The following is a 22320-nucleotide window of genomic DNA, read 5'->3' as shown; positions in this document are numbered from 1 at the left end:
GAATGCGTTGGAACCCAAGAAGAAAAGAGCCTAACTGGGGATGACAGGTGTCTGCTCTTTTAGAGGTTTTAGGTTGGAAATCTCCAAAAGGAACAAAGAAATTGCGATAAACAATTTCTCCTTGATTCCTCCAGGGATCTGAAAAGACATGAGACCTTGGTCCTGCCATCAGTTTTCAATCTCTTTCTGCTCAATTATATTCAGTCTTTTAATGACATCCTTTCCTACCTCAGCTCTGAGAGCTATTCCTGATCCGCACGCAGAAAGACTGCAAAGGACTAAGTTTCAAAACCCAGAGGAGAACGTCATGCTGATTTTACTTCAGTCACAGTCCAGGCACTGAGGGTGCTTTAGGCCAACATGGAGCGTGTGAGCAAGCGTTAATGCTTCTGAACCGCACATCTTCTCCTTGCCTTCTATTAATTTTTGTCTACCATTTCAAAAAAACAAGCAGACATTCAGGATTCAAACCCAATTAAATAAACCACACTTTTCTAATGGCATACCTCAGACAACATTAAAGCTAAATGGAGTCATATCAGACACTCTGAAGTTTTTATTGCCAAGACAGAACAAGGAAAATTACATTATAGGCAGGCACTGCCAGACAACTCACAATAAAATTCCCAGGCACGACTATTTATCTCACAGTGGTTTTGCTTGCGGCCTGCTTACCCAGGTTTGAATTATACTTGGGGCCTTCCTTAGCACCCATCACCATCCAGGTGTTTTACATAAATAGAGGTGCCGACGCTGCTCTGTAAATTAGGAACTGTTAAGGGACACGCAGGAGGCAGTAACGTGCCCACAGCCAAAGGGAAAGTGGGTGGCAGAGCCGGGCAGTAACATGGAAAGGTGCAGCATCTGACTGCAAACCCCAGCCCTGGTGTGCTGGCAGAACGGGACGCCCAGCATATTTTGGTTTTGTGAATGGCGCTTGTGGCTACAAAGTTTAGAAAGTGGCTGGAGCGGCTTCAGCCAGAGGCAGTGCTGGGGGGGGGGCAGATGGAGAAAGCCAGCGGCAAAACCAAGGACTGAGAGCACGGGGCCACTTCGGCGTGGGAGAAACATTCCCAGACCCTCGCAGGGAATGCGCCGAAGCCCCGAAGCACGGTGCTGCCATCAGAAACGTAGCATCGGCAGCACTGAGGGCAAGCACCAGGCTCATGCAGACAGTCAGCCCATTCAGAAAGAGAAATCTCCCTTCACACAGAGATGAGTCGCATCCCCAGGAGATCACACGCACAAAAAAATCTCCCACTACCACCAGCCTGAGAAATTTCCTGGGCCCCACAATGGCAGATCAGACCCCCTCATCGTTTTGCAGCCTGGGCCCCGTTTCCCATCCTCGGCTGCCTTGCAGTTGCAGAGGGGTTAATGGCTGAAACAAAGCAATGGTGCCGCACGGCGCTGAAGCGTGACATGACTCCGGGCTGACATTTCTCCCTCCCTTCCTTCGAAGCCCCTTCCCTCCCTGCTGCACCTTCTCATGCCCGCGGCAGCTCTGCCACTGCCACCACGCGTGGTGCTCCTGAAGGGGCCCGGCTCCTCTCGCGGCCCCGCGGGGACAAGGCTACCTGAAGGCACCCTGCAGCAGCCTCCTCCCCGGCTGCAAGAGGGAGATTTTCCCAGAGGCACGGAGAAGCAACCGGCGCCGGCTCCTCTGCAAACCACACCGTGCAAAGCACAGCCTTTTTGCCACTCTGCTGCGGGCGATGCCAGACCTCTCGTGCCTGAGCGCGGGACACCCTCGCCAGAGCCAGGGAGCACCCAGGTCTCTCATGTGCCCAGTCTGCCTGGCAGATGATCCAAAGCGATGATGACACTTGGCTATTGTTATTCCGTGCCTACTGTGCAGAAAGCCTGCCAGCATCCAGCTCAAAACAAACCACCCACTCCCCCCTTGTGCGCTTAAATGGCTGCACGGCCCTACGTTCCCGAACTCACAGCGGGCTGCCTCGCAGCTGCGAGCACTTGACACCCTGCCACCAGGCAGAGGAGAAGGAAGACGTGGGAGAGCCCGCAGACAGACACCGCGGTGCTCCCCGGCACAACACGGGTCCCGGCCACCAGTGGGAGTGAGTGCAGGAGCCGTCAGTGCCCCGTATTAGCATCTTCCCTATCAAATCAAGGGACTTTATTGCAGATGCTAATCTCCTTTGGCATTACTTAATTTGCTGCCTTTAATCATAGAGAGCAGCTGGTCATGTAAACATTCAAATCCATGAATTAACCACTGGGTCCACCCAGGAGCCAGGCAGAGCCCGTCTGTACAGCTCACCCACCGCCTCCTGCACCTTCACTGCCTCCGCCGCGTTCACAGATATCTACTTAAGTAACAAAAAGGGCTTACACAGCCCTTTTGATTAATAAAGAAACAATTTAACTGTTTCATTGCTTTCTGAGCATAAACATCAAGGACACCTGACAAAAGATTAGCTCTTGTCCCCAGCAGGCACGACACAGCGCTGGCTGTACGGGCTGTGCTGGGCCACCAAAGGAAAGGGAGGATTTCAGGGACTGCCCCAGACAGGACAAAGTCAGGACATTGTTTGCAACTGGATCTCATCTACGAACAGGAAGGGTGTCTTTTCTCAGCACTGTGCTAACGGCGGATCGCAGCTCCAGCCTTGGAAAACTCCTCGGCGCGTGCAAAGCCGGTGAGCCAGCTTCCTCCGGCAGCGGACGGGGAGAGGAAGAGGAGAGCGGTCGCTCTTCGGGTTGGTAACAGCACTGCACAGCTGGAACGGGTGCACGCTGTTAAAAAGCCCCACCGACAGCTTTAGCTCCACCTCGGACTGCGGAATTATTACCAACATGACATATTCGGAGCAGTTTCAGCCCGTAACTACCTGATACAAGCAAACAAGAAGTCTGACGGCTACGGACAGAGCAAGGCCATGCTGTACCCACGGACAAAGTGCACTAACTCCGACTGACTCACAGGGGCACTGTCAGCGTAAGTATTTTGAGAGGTGCTAGTTCTTTTAATACAGGAACGTCAAGCTCATTTGATTTCAGAAGGAAACCGTGGGTATTTTTAAGACTTTCCTCATTTTGAAGCAAAACCGATTTGGGGATGGCCCAGGTGAAAGCCGCTGGGTGGGTGGAAGATGCATGCAGACACGGGAGGATACCTGCTCACATCTGTATTGCCCCTCCTGGTCTCCATTTCAGCCTGGCTGCCCTGGCCGTCGCTGGTGAAGCAGCCTCTGCCCAGGTCTGGGGCAGAGCGAGGGTCTGCCGTGCCTGTATCTCTCCCCCGACCCACTGCCAGCCCCACACAAACGCACGCGATAAATGAGCACGAGAACCTACAGCAGATCCTCAAAGTAGATGAATTTTTCTCGCCTCTTGTGGTTACCTGTAAGGGCAGATTATGGATACTGACTGTCAGTGCCTCTTTTGCTCATCAAATCCCCAAACTTTGTCATTGCCAAACTTTGTGTCGGTTGGCTGCCGTGGGGAAAAAAGCCACCCGCTGCTCAGAGACGCTGCAATAACTGCTGATGAAGGGCAGCTGCCTTCAAAAATGGATCAGCTTGTTCTCAGCTGCTGGTAATACACTCTGAAGCTTCACAATAGCGCTCCCCGGGCTGCAAATCCCGACAAACCTTTCATTTTACTTTCCCTTCCACAGCCGCTGTTGCCGCAGCAGCAAAACGGCTGCCTTGAATTTCTCTCTTTGTCTGCTCAATAGCATCCTGGTGGTATCGATGCTGCCGGCGGGAAGAAGCTGCCTTCTGCCATGCTCCTTGATCATTGTTTCTCCCTGCCTAAAAAGGGACTGTGGCCGTCTCCGCTGCTGGAAGAAGGCAAGAAACAGGCCTCGGGTTGTCCTCCGACACACGCTGGCAGCGCTCAGCTCAACTGACAGCCGCAGGGATGGCGCGCATGGATGGGAGAAAGGAGGGGACCATCGGAGAGCTGCACAGGATGGGCTTGGTGGAGCGACAGAAGGGGCTGAAGGCATTCTGAGAGGCTGCAACACGATGCTGAAGCTGCAAAGAGCAGTCCCGGGGATGCCAGAGGCACCGGGCAGCCCAGGGATCCCCGCGCCCAGGGGCTTCATGCAGCACAGCGAGAGGCTGGGGGCTCCGTGCTGGTGGTGGCAGGGTTCCTGTGCTGTGCAGGGACATCTCAGGGCCATGCTAAGGTCCCTGGTGCTCCGGGTGACTCTGCAGGGGCATCAATGCCCAGAGGGTTCCCCTGGCTCTTCTGGGTCCGTCTCCTGGGCACCACAATGGGAACGGTGGTCTCTGGCAGTTTCAAACCTGATTTTAAAAGTCAGGTTGCCTTTAAGAAGCCGATCCAGTTCTTCTCCCTGAGAGGAACAGATTTACTCCCACGCAGGCTGAGGAAGGGACTAGCAGACTTGCTCTGGGTCCCCCAGTGAGACCCGAGATCAAGCTTGGGCCACAGCCACGTCTCCCTGCCTGCGCCAGGCTGGCGCAGGGGCCAGCTTGGTCCTTCCCCTGCAGGGAGCTGAGAGAGAGAGAGACCGAGTCACCTTCTCACTTTTCTTCTGCCCTTGTATCGAAGAGCATGGAGACCACCATCTTTCCAGCCAGAAGGAAGAGACAAGACTGTCACTGAGGCTGGGGTTTAGCTACTACGTGCCCTTGTATCACATCCCCCCGCCACCGCTTTCGCAGGCTCAGGAGACAGCCAGCGCGTCAGCTAAGGATTCTCTTATCATCCCTTCCCACCCCATCTAACGGCTTCTCTTTACACCTACAGACCACAAACATTTGGGTTTGTTTTTATAATAGCACGCATGCCATCTGGCAAAACGAAATACGCTTCTCGCAAGTATGCCTACAAGGCAGAGCTACGAAACGCAGCTGGTTGTGACAGCACGGTGGGAATCAAGGGAAGGAGCCGAAGAAGCCAGTGCTGCAGCCGGGCAGCCAGAGCCATCTCTCAGGCTTTGCATCCTGCACGGAACAGGCACTGGAGAAAAATGCAATGAGAGACAGTGCTGGGAAGCCAGGGACTCGGCGGTCCTCTCAGTCGAGCACTCTCTGCTACATAACCACACTTGCCCTGCTTCTTTGCGCTTTCCTATGGACTTCGCTGGTTTTGGAGTAGATTTAGGGAGGAAAATGGTATTGTCTCTTCCCAGCCTGGCCTGTAGTCTATAACCAGACTCCTGAGAGATGCAGCTTTGAATACGCTAATGGAAATCTCACTTTTTTCCAGAGATACTTATTGTAGTCCCTAGGGATGTATATAAAGGCTGGGCAATGGCACCGTCATCACTGCCTTCTCAAAAGAGGGAGCTTTGCTCAGCCCTCGCAGAGCGTATCCGCAGGTGCTTTCCCCGGGGGCTCCCAGCTCCAGACCCCAGATGAGCACAGGTCCCTCCCTTCAGCCACCACCTACAGCACCCACAGACACGTCTTCCCGCACTCAGCCAGGGCACCGTTGGGAGCTCCTGCTCCTCAGCACGGGGTTACACAGAAAACCACAGCGGTACAAACCTAGTATAAAAACTTAAGGAAGGGATATTTATTTTAACCTAAAACTGATTTCTCTAACGTGTCACGCACACCTGCAGACCTACAAACTCACACTCATGCATTCACCAACAGGTAGATGTCCATGTGGCATGGTCAGCGTCACTGTGTGCAACACGGAGGACAAGGCACACCCACTAGCAAGTCCTAACGACAGCTCTGGCACCCCTCCTCCTTGACAGCAAAGAACTGGGTTCTGGACACATTTTTCACATGCTTTAGGAGTCAGTGGTTATTACAGGCTGATCTTTAACTCAGCATCTTGCTTACCCCTCATAAAACCTAGGAAAGCTGCTGCCTGTTGGCTCCTTTCCCTCATCTTGTGCACTTTATCTAAGTCCTCCTCTTGGAACCAGGAAGCGCAATGGCACATCACAGTGTAACCTTGCTCCTGTTACCAGGGAACAGGTCTTCTAGTGATGAGCCATCTGTGCTGTGGCCTTATCACAGCACAGACTTCCTGGTCCTCATGCAAAACACACATCCTGCAGTGTTTACCCATTTGTTTGCTGTCGGTTGTGTCTTTGGTCATCAGCACAGCCCATCCCCGCATCCCTTGCTCTAGCATTCCTCCTGGTGTTTTCACACACACTTTTCCATTCACACTACATCCACATCAACCGTAATATTTCCATTAAAAACCTCAATATTTCCATTACAAACCTCAACAGTTACTTCCATCAAAGGCAGGATTCCTATTATAAATCACATGAACACTGCTAGTAAATTTTAAGTGTAAGCCAGCCAGGCTAGCTCCGACTGCTAGTAACAGGCTGCTTCACATTTAATGGCATTTTATGCCAATGTAGATAAATGGCTCCTCCAGCCAGCTGGCTTATGAGCTTCTCAAGGTGAAGGTACCTCCAACCATAGGAACATGAGCAGCCCTGAGGCCACCTTCCCATGCCTGGGCACTGAGACGTGCCTGGGGCACAGTCGCAGGGCAGCAGGCAGGAATGTGAAGGTCTGCAGGGACCGTGTGTCCATGTGGGCAGCCAGAGCACCCAAGAAGAGGCCAAAGGGAGCACAGAAGAGACAGAGGTGCAAGCTCTGGGCCATGCCTCAGCCACCACATTCATCCTTGGCTGTGCTACAGGGGCATCGAATGCTCCAGAAGTCAGCAGCTGAGAGTCCAGCTCTTAGAAAATGAATTGCTGAAACATGACTATTAGTAACAAAATAAGAGCTTTATCACTGTGGATAGGGAATTTCCTTTTCCACCTGTCAGAAACTTAACTCAGCAATCATTAGATGTGACCAAAGGTTAAGCACTGTGTAGGGTGGCTTTATGGAGAGTGAGAGACTGGAGAGCTGACACTGAGTGTGGACAACTCCAGCTCCCAATCTTCACTTATCATTCAGTTAATGCTGGAGAAAGCCCAGGAGAGAAACAAGTGAACTCTCCATCAATGCTATACTGTTCCAAAAGTTAAACACCACCTTTTAGTGTCCACTCGTGGAGGATCCTGGAGCACTTAGTGCTATTTAGCTTAGTGATAAAGAACTGCCTGAAAACCATGCTAGGGAATGGGTGATTTCCCACCCAATTCCTTCAGGGGAAATACTGAGGCACAGAGAGGTGAAAAGAAGGTACATATGTTTGCAGGAGAAGAGTCCCTCCACAGTGGCAGGCACGGCTCCCAGTCCTGATTCACAGCACTGCGCTGACAGGGCTCCTCCTCTCCCTGCAATGGCGCTTACCCAAAACCACCGTTATTCTCCTAAAACTCTCAGTGTTACTGAAATGTGATTTCCACCACACTAACTAGAGGTGAGACCATATGACCAGGCAATCCAGACTCCTTGGACAATGCCAACAAACAAAATTGAAAGTCGGTAACACCCACCTGGTACTGTTAAAATCCAGAAAAGCTCTGAGCTGGAAGAGTTTCCTGGACAGACTGAGCACCACGTTCTCTATGCGCTCCAGCCACACATCTGAGACTCCCCAACATTACTCCTCCAACAGCTTCCTGCAGTAAATCGGGGGGCTGCTAATCTGAGTGCAGTAACTCATCCCAAGTGCTGCAGCATCGACATCGTGGAGGAGCCACGAAGGGAACACATGCAGTGCAGGTAAGACATGAATGCAACATGGGTGAAAAAATCTGTTCTAACTACCACAGAGAACCAAAGTACTGAAGACACACCAACAACCCAGGCTACAAATGCAAGCCCAAGACCTCCAAGGATGCTTTGGGATCATTTCCATCACTGACACCCAGACACCAGGCTGGCCACTGGGTCCTCAGGAGTGCACTGCTTACAGGTACCTCAAAGTCAGCTCCCATGCCTGGGACATCATCTGACTCAAGCCTGAGCAGGTCTGGAGGCTGTCAGCGATGGGAAAGATCAAGCCCGCCCAACCAGCTTGCCTTGGAGCCTGCCCCTCTCATCCCAGGGGAATGGCAGGTCGCACAGGGAGCTGCTTGTTGCCACCTCCTCTCATGCCTCACTCAGAGTCCAAGCCCGAGGGAATCGCCCTCACCTCCCAAAGGACACGTGGAGCCTCTGGTACACCATGAGATGACTTTAGTTTGCAGTTCCCAGGGCTGGGGAGTTTGACCAGCCTGCTATCACTTGAAGCTAACATACATGTCACACCTTCCCTTGCAATAGCCAGGGGCTTGTAGGTCAGAACTAACCCCTTGGGACTGCTTTCCCTGAGTATTTGGTAACCGCTGCAGACCACAGAGCAAACCTGTAATTCACTCTCTATCTGCATGATGCACCACAGACTAAACAGTGCACAGATTGTAATTATGAGTGTCTTTCAATTCTGCGTCTTGAGTGTGCGCCAGTGTCCATGATCCAGGATACATTAGAAACACCAAACTTTTTCATCAACTGAGGTACGTCAGGGCCATGGAGAGCTGGAGTGATGCCTACGTGCAAACTGTGTGACAGTGAGGGATGTGCTGAGGAACTTCTCCAAAGAGTTGCACAGGCAGTGACGATGATGAAACCCTGAACGGATGTGACAGCTTTGGAGCCGACACCAATTGTCCATCACTCACCCACATGAAGCCTGTGCAGGCATAAAGAGGAACGATTTCTCACAAACTCATGCCTGCTGTCAAAAAAAAAGGCTGCAGAGAAAGTCAGGTACGTCTAACTGTCCACTTTCTGGGAGGTGCCTGAGACATTGAGAGACATCTGCATGAATTTGTGATTGTTATCCTTTGTCACAAAAACAATATATCATGTCAAGCCACAAACCAAAGGGATTTTCATAGGAATAAGTAAATAAATGGCTATGTAAGTATTCCAGACGGTGTTGGTTTTGTTTCTTCTCTATCATCTTCCCACAAAGCAAGCAGAACACAGCCAGGGTGACAGATGAAGGTGAGTGTCACGCAGCCCCTGGGCCTCTCCATAAATGCCAGGTGCCACCTCTTCCTTGAGGAAGGAAGGAAGGAAAGCAGGGACAAGTGGCCGGGAAGGGCTCCAGCAGGCAGCACCATCTGCCGCCAGCCCTCACGCAGCCCCGGTGAGCTGTGGGGGCCAATGCTTAGGCAGAGAAGTCTCCTGCCAGCTCCCAGCCACAGCTCCTCTGCAGAAAGCGGCTGGCCATATCCTGGCCTGACTCACAAGATAAACATAAAATTGTGTGTAGCAGCACTCCTCGGGGCAACCAGCGCAGGCCAACTGAGCATCCCCCACCTGGAACCAAGCTGGGGATCAAAAACCTGAGCACAAGGGAAGCGAAGCAAAATCCCCCAAACCATAATGCACCGGCACAGCCAGACAAACATCTCCAGGCCTCATTATAAAGTGAGATTATATTATTATCTCTCTGCCCTCATTATAAAGTCTCCTGACTTTATATATGGGGCACAAATTTAGAAAAGTGGATATTCAGCCACAGTTTTCCATTTCATTTGCATGGTTTTATCCCTTTTCTTGGCTGGCGGGTCTCCATCCATCCTGCTGTTCAGCAGGGATAGAAAGGGGCTCTGCTTTCACGCTGGAGTTTTATTTATGCAAACGTTCTTAAATTATTATTATCCCCTTTTTTACAGCTCTAAGAGGCACGCTAAATGCACAGAACGACTTTTACCCAAGCAGGCAGCCAGCGTACAACTGGTCCTACAGTACCCGCAGCTCAGCTGACCGGTGCCCTGGACACGGAGCAGAAGACGAGACGCAGGGCAGCAGGGAGGTCCCCCAGCTGTGCTGCCATCAGGCTTCTGCTCGCGTTCACGACGCCCGCAGCCCACTCAGCAGGACTCCCTGACTGCATCTACTCCTTTCCTGCAATCTGGAAAATGATGTCACCAAGCAAATGTAGTGTCTCAGGCAGTCAGACAAACATCTGGAAGCCAATCACCTGGCAGGGCTCGGCCTCCTCAGCCATGCCTGGCACACCAGTGCAGGAGGAGCCCTGGCACTGCAGCACAGCATCTATCTTTCCCAAGAGACTTTAATCAAGATTATTCTGTTGTTTGAGAAGAAGCAACGCAGGCAAATCTTAGGAAACATAAACCTCATTTGTGATACAGAAAAACCTGCAATGAAAGTCCTAAGAACTTAATTGCTAAAGCAACCCTGACCACGCACTGCCAGACACTTGGCAAACCATCTTGCGCCTCATCTACGACCAGCTTTTTGATAGCAGGCATACAAGGCATTTACAAACAAGGAGCTGCAGGTATAACAAGACTCACCCTTGCTTTAAAAGATGCACAACAGTGACTGTCAGTTAACCGAAAAACCTGTGCTGGGAAGCTGATGATCCAAACTCAGGTAAAGATCGAAGTTTCCAGGGCTCCCCACCCTCCCAACAGCTGCAGGTTTCAGCTGCACGTTCGCACTATGGGTTTCAGGGTGAATTCTCAGCTGGGAGAGCTCCCCCGTAATCTTCACATGCCCCCCTCCAGCCATGCCCGCTTTCGGGGAAAACCGCGGTTCTGTCTGTATAGGTAAGGAAACGTCTCTTACATTTTGCAGGGCGTCTTGATACTGCGGCAGTGACGAGAGCTGTGACTCAGAGTGGTACGGGGACAACCCTTTCCTCAGAGTCCTCAGGTCCCCCGTGCTGGACTGCTGCAAAGACAATGACAGAAAACAGGACAGTCCATATTAATGAGAAGAAGGAAAGCTGTGCCCCTCCTGCTGTATTGGCTTTTCCCGTGATCGCTTCTGCCCCGTGACCTATTCCCATTACTTCTCCCTGCAACAGCAGTGAGGGAACATTTTAATAAAATGCTTTTCCATGCCCACACCTGGAGGAAACATTTGCAAGCAGCTGGAGGTGAACCTTTGAAGGTCTACTCCATTAAGTGATACAGCAAGAACGCATTTTTATTTTACCCAAGTTCCTACATGTTTGTTAAGAACATTTGTTAAGAGGCAAATGAAAAAATATTTTTAAGGCTTCAGATTAAATCAAAATCAGCAAAAGAAATCCACCAGGAGACATTTTCTGTATTTTTCTTTTTAAAACAGCATAGGCTATTCCAATCACCTGCATGTGGAAAGCAATGAGAGTTTGTAAACAGTGCTGCTGTGATTCACCGAAGCTTACAAAATGTGTGTGACAGGAACAGCTTCTTATTTGGTTATAAATTTGCATGCATCCACAGGTCTTAAACAAAATCAGATAAATAAAGGTAGTCTATATGACCCTAGAAACCAGATAAATGCAATCAGCAGTCTGCGCTCAAAGGGAGAAGCAGCACTGGGTGTCGAGAGTACTGAACAGTCTCCCTGGGACAAAGTTTCTGCCTTATGTTATTAGTTCTCTCTCTCTGTGATTCTGAAATGGGACAGTCCTAGAATGAGAAGTTTCTCATTTATAAAAGTACACCCATAAAAAGCCACTACACAAATACCCAAAACCAAAGGTCTGAGAGAAGATAATATCTTTTTATAACCGATAAACATCCTCATTAACTTTTCATATTTTTAAGAGTATCAAGCAGTGCACTGTCCTCTATTTTAAAGCTACAAAATCATGACCTTTTAGATTTTTATGCTCCATTAAGAGTTTTGACTTGCATTTGCTACAGAAATGATGTTTTTCTACTTCAAAAGAACCAAAGAAAAGCCACTGGTGCAATAAAATTTAACGGGAAATCTCATAAATCAGCTCAACTGTATATAAAAACCCCTCAGTAACCCCAAAGGCCTGACCATAACTGAGACTTTGGGGACTGTGGCCATGCACAGATCTCTGGAAATATGGGAAGTTCATTTCCATCTCTTGCTCTCATTCAGCAGAGAAGAACTGGTGCATTCAGAGTGGACACATCATTTTCTATCAGTGTCAGAAACATCTTCTTGTAGCTACATGGCCTGTTTTAGGACATGTTCAGCTTTGGTTTTATTTCAAAATGTTATTTTCCTAGGTTAAAACATCTAGTGCTTTCACAACCGTTCTGGTGCACTCACCCTATCAACTTTCCTTTTACAAGCTGTGAAGAGAAGGGCAGTTTTCAAGAAAGCCATCATGAGAAATGGATGTTAGTCCTCTATCACCCAATCTGCTGGGAACTGTTGTGCCTCACATGGAGTCAAGTGATACAGAATGGCTTCAGCATACTGGATGTCTGGGGTTCCCTTGAATTTACAAGGTGGCATCAGAGAAGATCGTGGCCTGTATTTCTTTTGCATTTCACAATAGAGAGTCAGAGACAGAAAGATCTGAAGGAGATAATCCCTTCTGAAGCTAAAAAGTGACTGCTGCGAAACCGAGTTTCCTCCACCATGCCTGGGAGGTAAGTACTTTCAAAGGAAGGTTAGCAGGTCACAAAGGAAGCCGATGAGAAGACTCTTAGTTTACTGGCATCGTCCCAGGCATGTGATGTGTAGGGGCCTCTTGGTGGTTATCCTGAAAGGATTTTACCCTGCGTGGTTACGCTTCCACTGCCCTGCTGTGTGCGAACTCTTCTTCACTATTGTACGTGCACGGGGGGACAGCAACCTCCTGGAGAAGTCCCAACACTCTGCTACTCGCTCCTTTAGTTTGTCAGCCCAGGGGCTCTTGCACCCGTCCCTGACATCCGTGATGAATGGGCACTTGCACGGGCACGGGAAAAGCAGAATAAAACAGCAGAGCGAAAAAGTGAGGTTGTAGCTTTGTGCTGGAGACCCCAGAGGTCACAGATCTCGTCGGAGGCTCTGCTCCACCCAGGACGTGCACTGCCTCGCCGGTGCGTAGAGGCCTGGGATTGCTCAGACTTTTGCAAACCGCACCGAGACTTGCAAAATGCCACGTGCTTATGGGTCACCAGGAGGGTAGAAACAGGCTTGAGAAAAAGAGATTTGGTGGACATTTGTTTGCCTCCCAGAAACTCGTTCTCTTGCCCCCACATCGGAATGGGTTGGTCTACATTAGATGTAGCCTGTGTTTCATCACACTACAGCTTGTCCCCACAGAAAGTCAAAACGTCTCGCTCACCAAAGGGAGTAAGGCACCCAGACCTCAGTCTAGTCAACACACAATATCATATTGCTGTGGCTAAAAATACACTAGTTTAAACTGATTTAATTTAACTGCCCTATGCTCCTGCCTGGAGCAAGAATCTGCATTAATTTCAATTTGGCTTAAATTGGTTGAAATTGTGTTGGTAAATATACAGATACAGTCAAAACTCTGCTCTAACAAGTGTTTATAATGGATTAGTTCTATTGCTTTTTTTAAGCAAATCCCATTTAAGACAGCGCACTTGTGTGTGACAAAACTATTGTTAAGTTGTTTCAGTCACTGCTGATTATGAATCTGACCTAATGCATTCAATTTGATGGAAAGATTCCCACTGAGTTCAATGAACATCAAAACAAGCTCTTAATTAAAGAAAAGAAAGGAAAAAGGAAAAAAAATAAAAGGAGAAGAAAAAGAAAAGACAAAACACCTAAGAAACAAAAATGCTGAACAGAGATCTATCCAGAAGAGGAATGAGGTGTTTGGGGCATGAGGTGGGTTTGGTAGGGCAAGAAGAATCCTCATCTGCCATTATTTATAATACATTCACACTGGAGATGGCCAAAGAACCACTTTTTCCTACCGCTGTCAGCTGTAAAGCCAGTCCCTTTCATGAGCACTCCACTCAATGCAATTTTCCTTCTATATTTTCTAGAATTTGTTTCAAAATGTATCTTACTCTAATTATTTTTTACAACAGCCTACCAATCACAGTTCTGCACTATTTATTTTCTTTGCACTAAAAGCAAATGTGTACTTCTTCATCATAGAAGGAAAACTGCTTTTTCTTCCTTTTTTAAATTAAAATGGTGCAGTGACATGTATTCATCAGACCTCCCTAAACATTTACACATTCATTGGGCTTTGCTATCAGTGTTAGAGCTAACCAGGAAAAGAAAGTGAATCCCTCATTAAAAAGCAATATGACTAATGATGCATCAGAATGAGTAGCCATTACTCCACTTAAACCTAAATTAAAAATCCTGGTATTTGCATTGTCAATTCACTCACAAAATGAAATCTCTTATTACCTTACCCAATTTTCATTACTGAGATGTAAGTGGATCCCAAATTGCTTTTCTAGTCAGAATGGCATTTTAAAAGTGCAAACCCTGATCATCTCTGTTCATCATCATTGTTGGAGATTATCTCAATTGATGGGTAACATGTCTATAATAAATTACCCTTCAGGTAAAATCACTTCACATTTCTGGAGTTTCAAGGAATTTATCAGCAAAATCATTTTCATCTGAACTAAAAGTCCATGGGATAGTGCCATTTCGATTGAACTTTTATTGGGAATGTTTTCTAACCTGAGGAGCGGAGCGAAGGGGAGGAACACAGAAAAGGAGACCAAGAGAGAGCTGAGGACACTCATAGTCAGTCCGATCAAATTTACAACTTGCATGACTTGAAATACACTTGTCCCCAGCAAATGCCAACAACTGGCCATTGACTACTTTGGAGTAGGTCTTGCTCTTTTACTGTGAATTTTTTTCAAGCACTATTTTCATCCAAATGTTAAAAAAAAAAAGGAAAAGGAAAGGAAATAAAGAAAAATAAAGCATCTGCTGACTTTCACGGTGGTACGAAAGTGCAAGACCTCGCCTAGGTCTAACTCAGCATCGCTCTACACGGTGTTGCCTCCCTTTACCGGCCGATGAGCATCGGGACAAGCCTGCAGACCCAACACCTTCGCCTTCAGCGCAAACCTGTGCTACACACTACCAATGCTGACAGCTCCGCACTGGTCCCTCAGACACAATAACTCTTCATTATCTGGAAATAACGACATGACATTTATTGCTAAATTTTTCAACTAGGCAGAACTTGAAGTGACCCCGGAAGATACTGTTTTTGGACCAAAGCCCAAGATCTTTGTCAGCCCTGTTACGAAAGAAATGGACCTAGACATGCCCCTCCTGGCAGGGAAGGGAGTTTTGCCTACTCATATCAGAAAAGAATAGGACCAACAAATCAGGTTTTTAGTAAAAATGGACTGCAAACCCAACCTTTTCTCTGTCTAGAAAGCAATTTGATCATTAACATGGGTGGAAAGTGGTAAGTATTTTCCATAAAAAATAAGTTATCATTTTAAATACTTTAGATAGAAATTAAAGTCTTGGTGTTTACCAAAGCCTAAAATTACATTTTAAAAAAAATCAACAAACACTTGTTCCTATCAAAGCTTTCTGTCCTGCTAGCAAGGAGAAGAAATGGTGGCCTCTGACTTTTTGACCTGATGTGCTGAGTGATTCAATTTGAAAATAACACAAATAACACAAGAAGATGGATGGTGTTTGTGGTATTTTAAGGTCAAAGTACTATGAAGAAACATTCATTTTCCTTCCCGTTTTTGTCCAGTAAAGTCAGATCAGCGCTGTGGCCATGTTGAACCAACTGTGAAGATAAAGTGTTGAAAACTTATAGACAAGTTAGACAAATTATCTTTTCTGTTAACCTTCGGTGTTACTTCTGCTGGAAGGGAGAAAAAAGAAGACAAGGATTTAATTCTGAAGCACTTTGATGTAACAAAATGGACCATTCTTAACAGAAATTAAATACAGAAAGACAGAAATTTACTTGACAGATATTTCTCAGCATTTATGAAAGAGATTAGCAAAAAACCCAGAACGATTTCAATTAGAATTATGTGCTGAAGTGACCGAGGAAAATTAAAAAGCGACACTGTCAGCTTCCAGTAATTCATGAATTAGCATTCAAAACAGGGTTGTTACATAAGTAGCCTTTAATTGAAAACACTATTTTCTCCTTTCGTATAAGCTGTAACAGCCGAAGGCTGAACACAGGTTAAAAAAAAAAATTAATCATAAATTATCAGTTTGACCCTGTGCCCTGCAGAAATATTAAAGCCTTTACAAAGGGTCACAGCTTCCCTTCTCCCCACGGTCTGCGGGGTCACCTTGGAGCAATTCGGGTGTCTACACATGGCATCCCGTGCCTGCATGTATCCAAGGCACCTGCGGAGGCTTGGCAGACGTGAAGAAGAGCTGCTAGAGACCTACATCCTTCTGCTGCACAGTGGGAGTCAGGAGGGACAGCCCTGGTGGCACCTGAGGACTACATCTGAGTACCTGCGATGCTACTCTCTTCTTCACCTCTTTGTAAGTCATTTGTAACCTCCTGCATTGTGAAAGCTTCCTCTCCTGGTCCACATGCCATTTAAAAAAAAAAAAAAAAAAAAAAAAAGCACCAATTTGAAGGCCAGGAGTCCTACAAAGCCCCTTTTTGTTTACCTCTGGGGAGTCCCTTTATAAAGGGATGGAAAAATGTGTCCAGAATGACGAGGAGAATCAAGCATACATGAGTCACCGATTCCCAGAGGACTGTCATTTTGGAGGCTTTATAGTAATCAGCTTCATTTTCCTAGAACGCAGACCCACTGGCACTAAGCTCAAGAGACAGCAGATTACACTCCGCACCACTTAAATGTATTAATATTAGATCTGCTATTCAACATAACTTTAGAAGAAATTATGTATCTTAACATGAAATGCAACTAGATGGAAAGGAATACCGTAAGGAACTCGATATTGGCAATAGAAGACACTCTTATTATAAGACACCAGTTCAGAAGATTTTCTTTGCACAAATGAATATGCCACACCATCACCCAGCCCTCAGAGAGACAAGCAATTTCCATTTTTTAGAGGTTACTCCACTGTTTTACGAAGTACAGGATTTCCTTTAGCTGTCATTTAAATATCGGGGTGAACCTGATCCTTAGCAATAGGGCAAAGGCATCCCATCCTGACCATGCAAGCCCGTAAGGATTTGGGCTTGTGATTTGGGTAATTCTCTATATGAAAAAGTCTATATGAAATAAATGTCATTCTTACTTCATAGTCTAGTTTTACCCCATAAATCTTGGATGTTAGATGGAAAACTCTGCTGAGACCTTGGCTTTTGATTATATATATTTGTGAAGAAAAAAAGGAGGAAGGTTTTATTTCAGTCCATTGGGTCAGGCTGCCTTAATCTTTATGGACTCTTGTACTGCCCATTACCTGAATTACTTGCCTGTCACTGTATATATAAATTCCTAAACCTACCAGCAACAACTTTCTAAACCATAATTGTTCCAGTAATTGAAACTGCCTCAATTTTGACACTCAACAACCCATTGTTTGCAACTGGGTAATTAAACGGAAGGTTTAGCTCAAATCTTTTCCTGTTATTTCCTGCAGCAATTTAGCTAAAAGTACCAACTTCTCTTCAGGGAGGTAAATGGCTTTGATTTCAAGTTGGTCAAAACTCAGATATTACTAACCAATGTCTTTTGCACAGGTACAGGAGGGAAATAAAAAATAACTAGGGGCGTATTTATTACATTCAGACGATTAAAAAATGGAAATCGCCAACATTAGCATGTGAAAGAACAAGCAATCAGAGGCCCAAACAACCAGCAGCAATATTAAAAGGCAGCCCCCAGATCCAAGAAGCTGTTTGTGGATGCATTAGCTCTCTCTACCTTACTGAAATTTCGTGGCAAGCTGTTGCAGTCAGCCAGCTAGAAGGGAACAGAAGAACGTTACACATTTGGAAACTTAACAGGAAAAAGTTATTTTATCATCTTGGAAAAAACTCTATCTTTACCACAGATGACCAAAATAAGCTGGTCTTGCATGCAGCACTTGACAAGATAATATTATTATTTGAACTCCAACCCCTTTTCCCATATTAAATGAATAAAGTCTGGCAGAACCCATTATTATCTCCACAAACATTAACATCTTACTATGCTGATTTAGAGCATGGTGACCCCACAAACAGTTGATAAAGCTTGATCACCTTACTCTTCTTCACAACTACAGATATTTTACCATACCCACAGAGTTCAATGGCACTATCAGAACACACCACTCTGTAAGAACGACCTGGCCCGATATATTCTTAGTAAGTCCAGCAGAGCAGCGATATTTTGCCAAGGTAAAGCAAAGCACAAACACATCTTAAATAATGTGAAGGAGGTGCTGCAAAGCACCTGCCTTGTGCAGCTCTCACACAGGCACCAGGGCAATGGCCCCAGTTTCTTGTGACCCCAGCACCACACATGAGCGGCCCTTTCAGGCGGCCTTGTGCCCCAGCAAACATCCCCTACCACACGACCTTGCACAAAGATTTCCTCCTTATCTCATTAATCCGTGTTTTAGGGACTCATGCACCAGGAAGTTGAGGGATGGGCAATTTCACTGTGTGAAGCTAGCAAATAATTGAATTAAGGTTCAGTAATTGCAGTTATCACTACAAGACATATTCAAGCAAAAATAAGCTCAGCAAAGCACATATCTGACTTTAAGTATATGTGAAGAGTCCCATTAGCTTCAACAGCTTTTATCAGGCAAGCTGGAAATTACACACATGAGAGTGCAATAAAAAAATCAACGTATTTGATTTTGAAAGAACTCTGCAAATAAGAAAAAAAATTAAGGGATGAGATTAAAACTATTTAACATCTTCCATGTCATGTAATAATACGAGCTTTCTGTAACAGGAGAGATTAAATTCCTTTACACTGGTTCATATCCCTGTCGTACACGCGGCATATCCAGGGATCATTCCTTAGACTGGTGACAAAGGCTTTAGAGGATGATGGTCTGCCAAGACACCTACTCTGCCAATTCCCTCTCCAGTATTCAGCCAGCAGGTCACAAGTGCAACCTCAGCCAGTTTAGTCAGTAAAGCCATTTTCAGTTGTTCATGTGGAATTGGAAATGGTACGACACTGAGAACAAGGTGCACAGCCCTTGTACAGCAGCACAAAAGGGAGCTGTAAGGATGTATTTGGACGTTGTGCCATGGCTGGATCTCAGCCATTCAAAAAACACAACGCAGGAACGAACATCCTCACTTCTGCCTATGCTCTGACTTCCCCCTCTCATCATGAGCTGCGTTCATACAAGCTGGAGGGGCAAAGCGGCACATTTCATCTGGTTGCAATGGTGACAACTGGAATTTTCTATTGTCAGGGGAGCTAACACTTTGGGACAGGCTTAATAAATAGCAGGAGACAGTCAGTAAGAGGCTTAGCAGATTTTGCCATGTAAAACCACTCTTGGAAAAATATTTTTATTAGTATCTCAGTGGGGCACAGGCAATAAAAGCAGTGCAAGTTTCAAACCCCTCCATTCTCTGTAGCAACTGAGGTAGGGAACTTTAGTACACTGTTAATATTCAAGAGTGTCTGCATTTTCTTCCTCTTGTTTTAGATCAGCAGAGAAAGATCAACCCCGTAACTCATGGGAGACTCAGATAATCAGCTCAAACCAAATTGCAGTATATAATTATAATCACACAACTGGCAGGCTTTACTCAAGAGAGAATATGAGCTGGCACAGCTGAGATTCAAGCATCACAGCCTATAACCCAAACAGAAATGCAGCTCAATAGTTAACCAGCCAAATGGAGCTATAAGCACTGACATTTGGTGTGGCCCCAGTCTGGTCTGTGTCTCCTATGCAATAAGTGTAGGAGTCTCAGACTAATGGAGCCCATCCATGGCTCATTAGCACCAAAATCAGTCTCTTCATTAGGGACATCAATGGAGAAGCTAAGGAATGCTGCCCCAGTTCCACCAGGCAAGTAGATGTAGATGTGGATGTAGTATTAAGCACACGAATAAACTCACTGGACCATCCCCTGAAGTCACCTTTCATTTTCTTCTGTTAATTGGACTCCAGGCAACAAGGCCAAAGGGAACCACCGCACCTACTCCCAAAAGCTCAGCCACAGCAACGCTGCCAGAGCTGCTTTCAAGGCGCTCCCCACATCCCATAAAACAAGGGAGCTGGGAATGAGGAAGGCGAAGACCTGAATCCCCTTCTCATAAATCAGAAAAGGTCCCTTGCAGGCTTTAACTAACGCTGGGACCAAGCTGGCCGAGGGCTCTGCTGGCCTCCTCTCTCTTCTTTTGAACAGTGCTCAGGGCAGGATGGACACCCAAGCCCCTCTCTCCTGGAAGACGACTCAGATGTTCAAAGCTCTCTGCTGAACCAGGATTCGAATAGTCGGGAAGAATCAGTTACAACCAGTCTTAATTTTTATGAGATAGTCTGAATATTCTTTAAAAGCCTCCTATAAAGATTCAGATTTGCATTTTTGGCTTCGTGAAAAGCAAAACAAAACTGAAAATTTTGTCACAAAGCTACAGTTTTGGTTCAAAAGCAATGAATTATTAACATCCTTCCCATACTTCCCCAAGTTGTTTTCAGATATCAGACACTGAATTTTTCTTGAGCTGGTCTTGAATTTGGCATTGAACTTATTGCAAAAATCTGTTTTAAGCCTCTGCAGCTATTGCTTAGTTTCCCCTCAAAACATTTTTCAGTCCTTCTCAGATGGACTGATCGCTGCGAATCTGTGTACTTTGAACCTCTCTACATGTTACAAAGACACAAAACACTGCTTCATCATAGCCTGATCTAACTGCAATTAACAGCTTCTTCCCTGACCCTGTTCTCATATACAGAAAAAAGTGGAATCTAGTGAAATTATTACAAAGCCGGTTAAGCACAGGATATGACTAAACCCACATTTCACAGCTGGAGGTTAAACTGAGCCTCATTAAACCCAATGTTCTTGCTTACCCGCAGCAGAAACAAATGGGGCATGGCAGAGATTTGTGTGTGCGCCTGACACTCACACTCTTACATTGAAATTCAGCTCCAGTCCTTCAAAAATTTTGAGTTAAGTTGCAAGAAATTAAATGATCGTCTCAAATTCCTATGATTCAATAAACACTGTGTTTCTGTCTATCTGCTATTTGACTTCTGGATTCAGAACTTCTTGAATTGTATTTCCTAGGTTTTTGGGGAACTCTATTTATATGTTCCAGGTGGCATTCTCGTAAACTCCCTTGATTCCACAGGTGACAACCCCCAGAACACACAGTGCACCATCCAGCTTTCATTACAAGTTGCAAAAGCTCATTTCTGTCATTGATCCTGCTTTTTAGACATGCTCCTACCTATGAATGGGAGGTGAATACCAAGAGGATATTTATTTTGGTAGGTAGCAGCCCAAGACCCTTATGTCCCAAGTCAACAGAAGGAATTCCATTGTCTTGAAGGGCTTGAAAGTATTTTGGATGCAAGTCTGAGACCTCTTTGCACTGCTCTTACAAAACTGAACATCTCTTATTTGCAGGTAAAAAACCATTTTATTTAATAAATACATATTGTTTACTTAAAAGTCAGGTCCACTTATTTGACAGAAAATCGGTCAGATCAGTCGTGTCATTATAATTCATAGAAGAATGAGGTGAAATGAAACACACTTGGACATAGATTGGTTTTGCATGCTATGTTTTCTTGAAGCTTCTGCTGCCACAGCTAAGGAAACTACATTTGGGAGATTCTGTTAACATTTTTTGCATTTACGCATGTAAGTAACGCAATGCAATTACAGGCCTAAATCAAAGTTTGGAGAGTGGTCTCAGGAAAGGTCTCACGAAAGGTCTCATCAGAGGAAGTCTCATAAAAATCTGGTTCTGCGTGAGCTGTACTCCAAAATGCATGGAGTCCTATAGAGAGTCTCACCATTGACTTGAAAGGAATATTTGGATGAGGCCCCAAATACGCATCTCCTTTTTGATTAGTTAAAATTAATATGCAGCTAAACATTTAAACAGCACATAAAAATGGTAATATAGTAACCTAGGGCATGTCCCCTTCAGTATTCTGAATTTAAATGGAGACCAAATGCACTGGAAAGCTTTCATGTCTGAATTGCTCTCTATTACAAAAAAATCCAATTTCCCTTGTGAGACCTTAAATTAAAAGCAATTACACCTATCCTCCTCACACACAAACAGTAGGTAGACTTTGGGGAAATAAGACAGGTTTGTAATTTTGTTCCACTCATGGTGAGCATGGGCAATGCTCCTGGTGCAAGCCATGGCCTCACAAGAGAACTCCGGAGCCACAATACAAGGAGAGGCCCAAACGTTAAGACCCTGTAGCAACTCTAGAGAGTCGAGGGGCAACTCCACAAGGAGGAACTGTTAATGGCACACTTGGCACAAAAGCGACTGATAATAAAACAAGAGGAAATTGCACTCCGACTCTCCTGGAGCCAGCCAGCACATTGTGGGCAATTTCTTTTTTACCTCCATCCTCTGCTCTTCAGGAAGAGATCAAGATCTCCACTGAACGGCATTTACATCTTTGTTGTTTGCAGTACTAACAACTCTCAGGCTCTCTTCAATCCTGGGATCCAGTTTTTTCTCCCCTCATTTTCAGAACAATATGCTAGAAACTGCCTGCTGAGTGTATGTTTGTGCCAAGTTCACATTTGGCTAAGAAGAATTGAGGCAGCCTGTAGATGTCCCTACCATGGAATCTCCTAGCTCAAAAA

At 46.1% G+C, this 22320-nt stretch overlaps 1 protein-coding gene across 1 annotated transcript in view; it reads right to left on the bottom strand.

The window, feature by feature from the left end:
- The window catches only part of CCDC85C (coiled-coil domain containing 85C), a 115535-nt gene that overhangs the window by 18078 nt on the left and 75137 nt on the right, over positions 1-22320 (bottom strand). The window contains exon 4 of the mRNA XM_030005341.1: positions 10461-10565. Within this exon, the coding sequence (XP_029861201.1) occupies positions 10461-10565 (105 nt within the window). The remainder of the gene's footprint in view (positions 1-10460; positions 10566-22320) is intronic.

The sequence above is a fragment of the Aquila chrysaetos genome, chromosome 2, assembly GCF_900496995.4.
Source record: "Aquila chrysaetos chrysaetos chromosome 2, bAquChr1.4, whole genome shotgun sequence".
Lineage (NCBI taxonomy): Eukaryota > Metazoa > Chordata > Aves > Accipitriformes > Accipitridae > Aquila > Aquila chrysaetos.
Note: the sequence above shows the minus strand (reverse complement) of the source record. Positions and strands in the feature narration are given on the sequence as shown.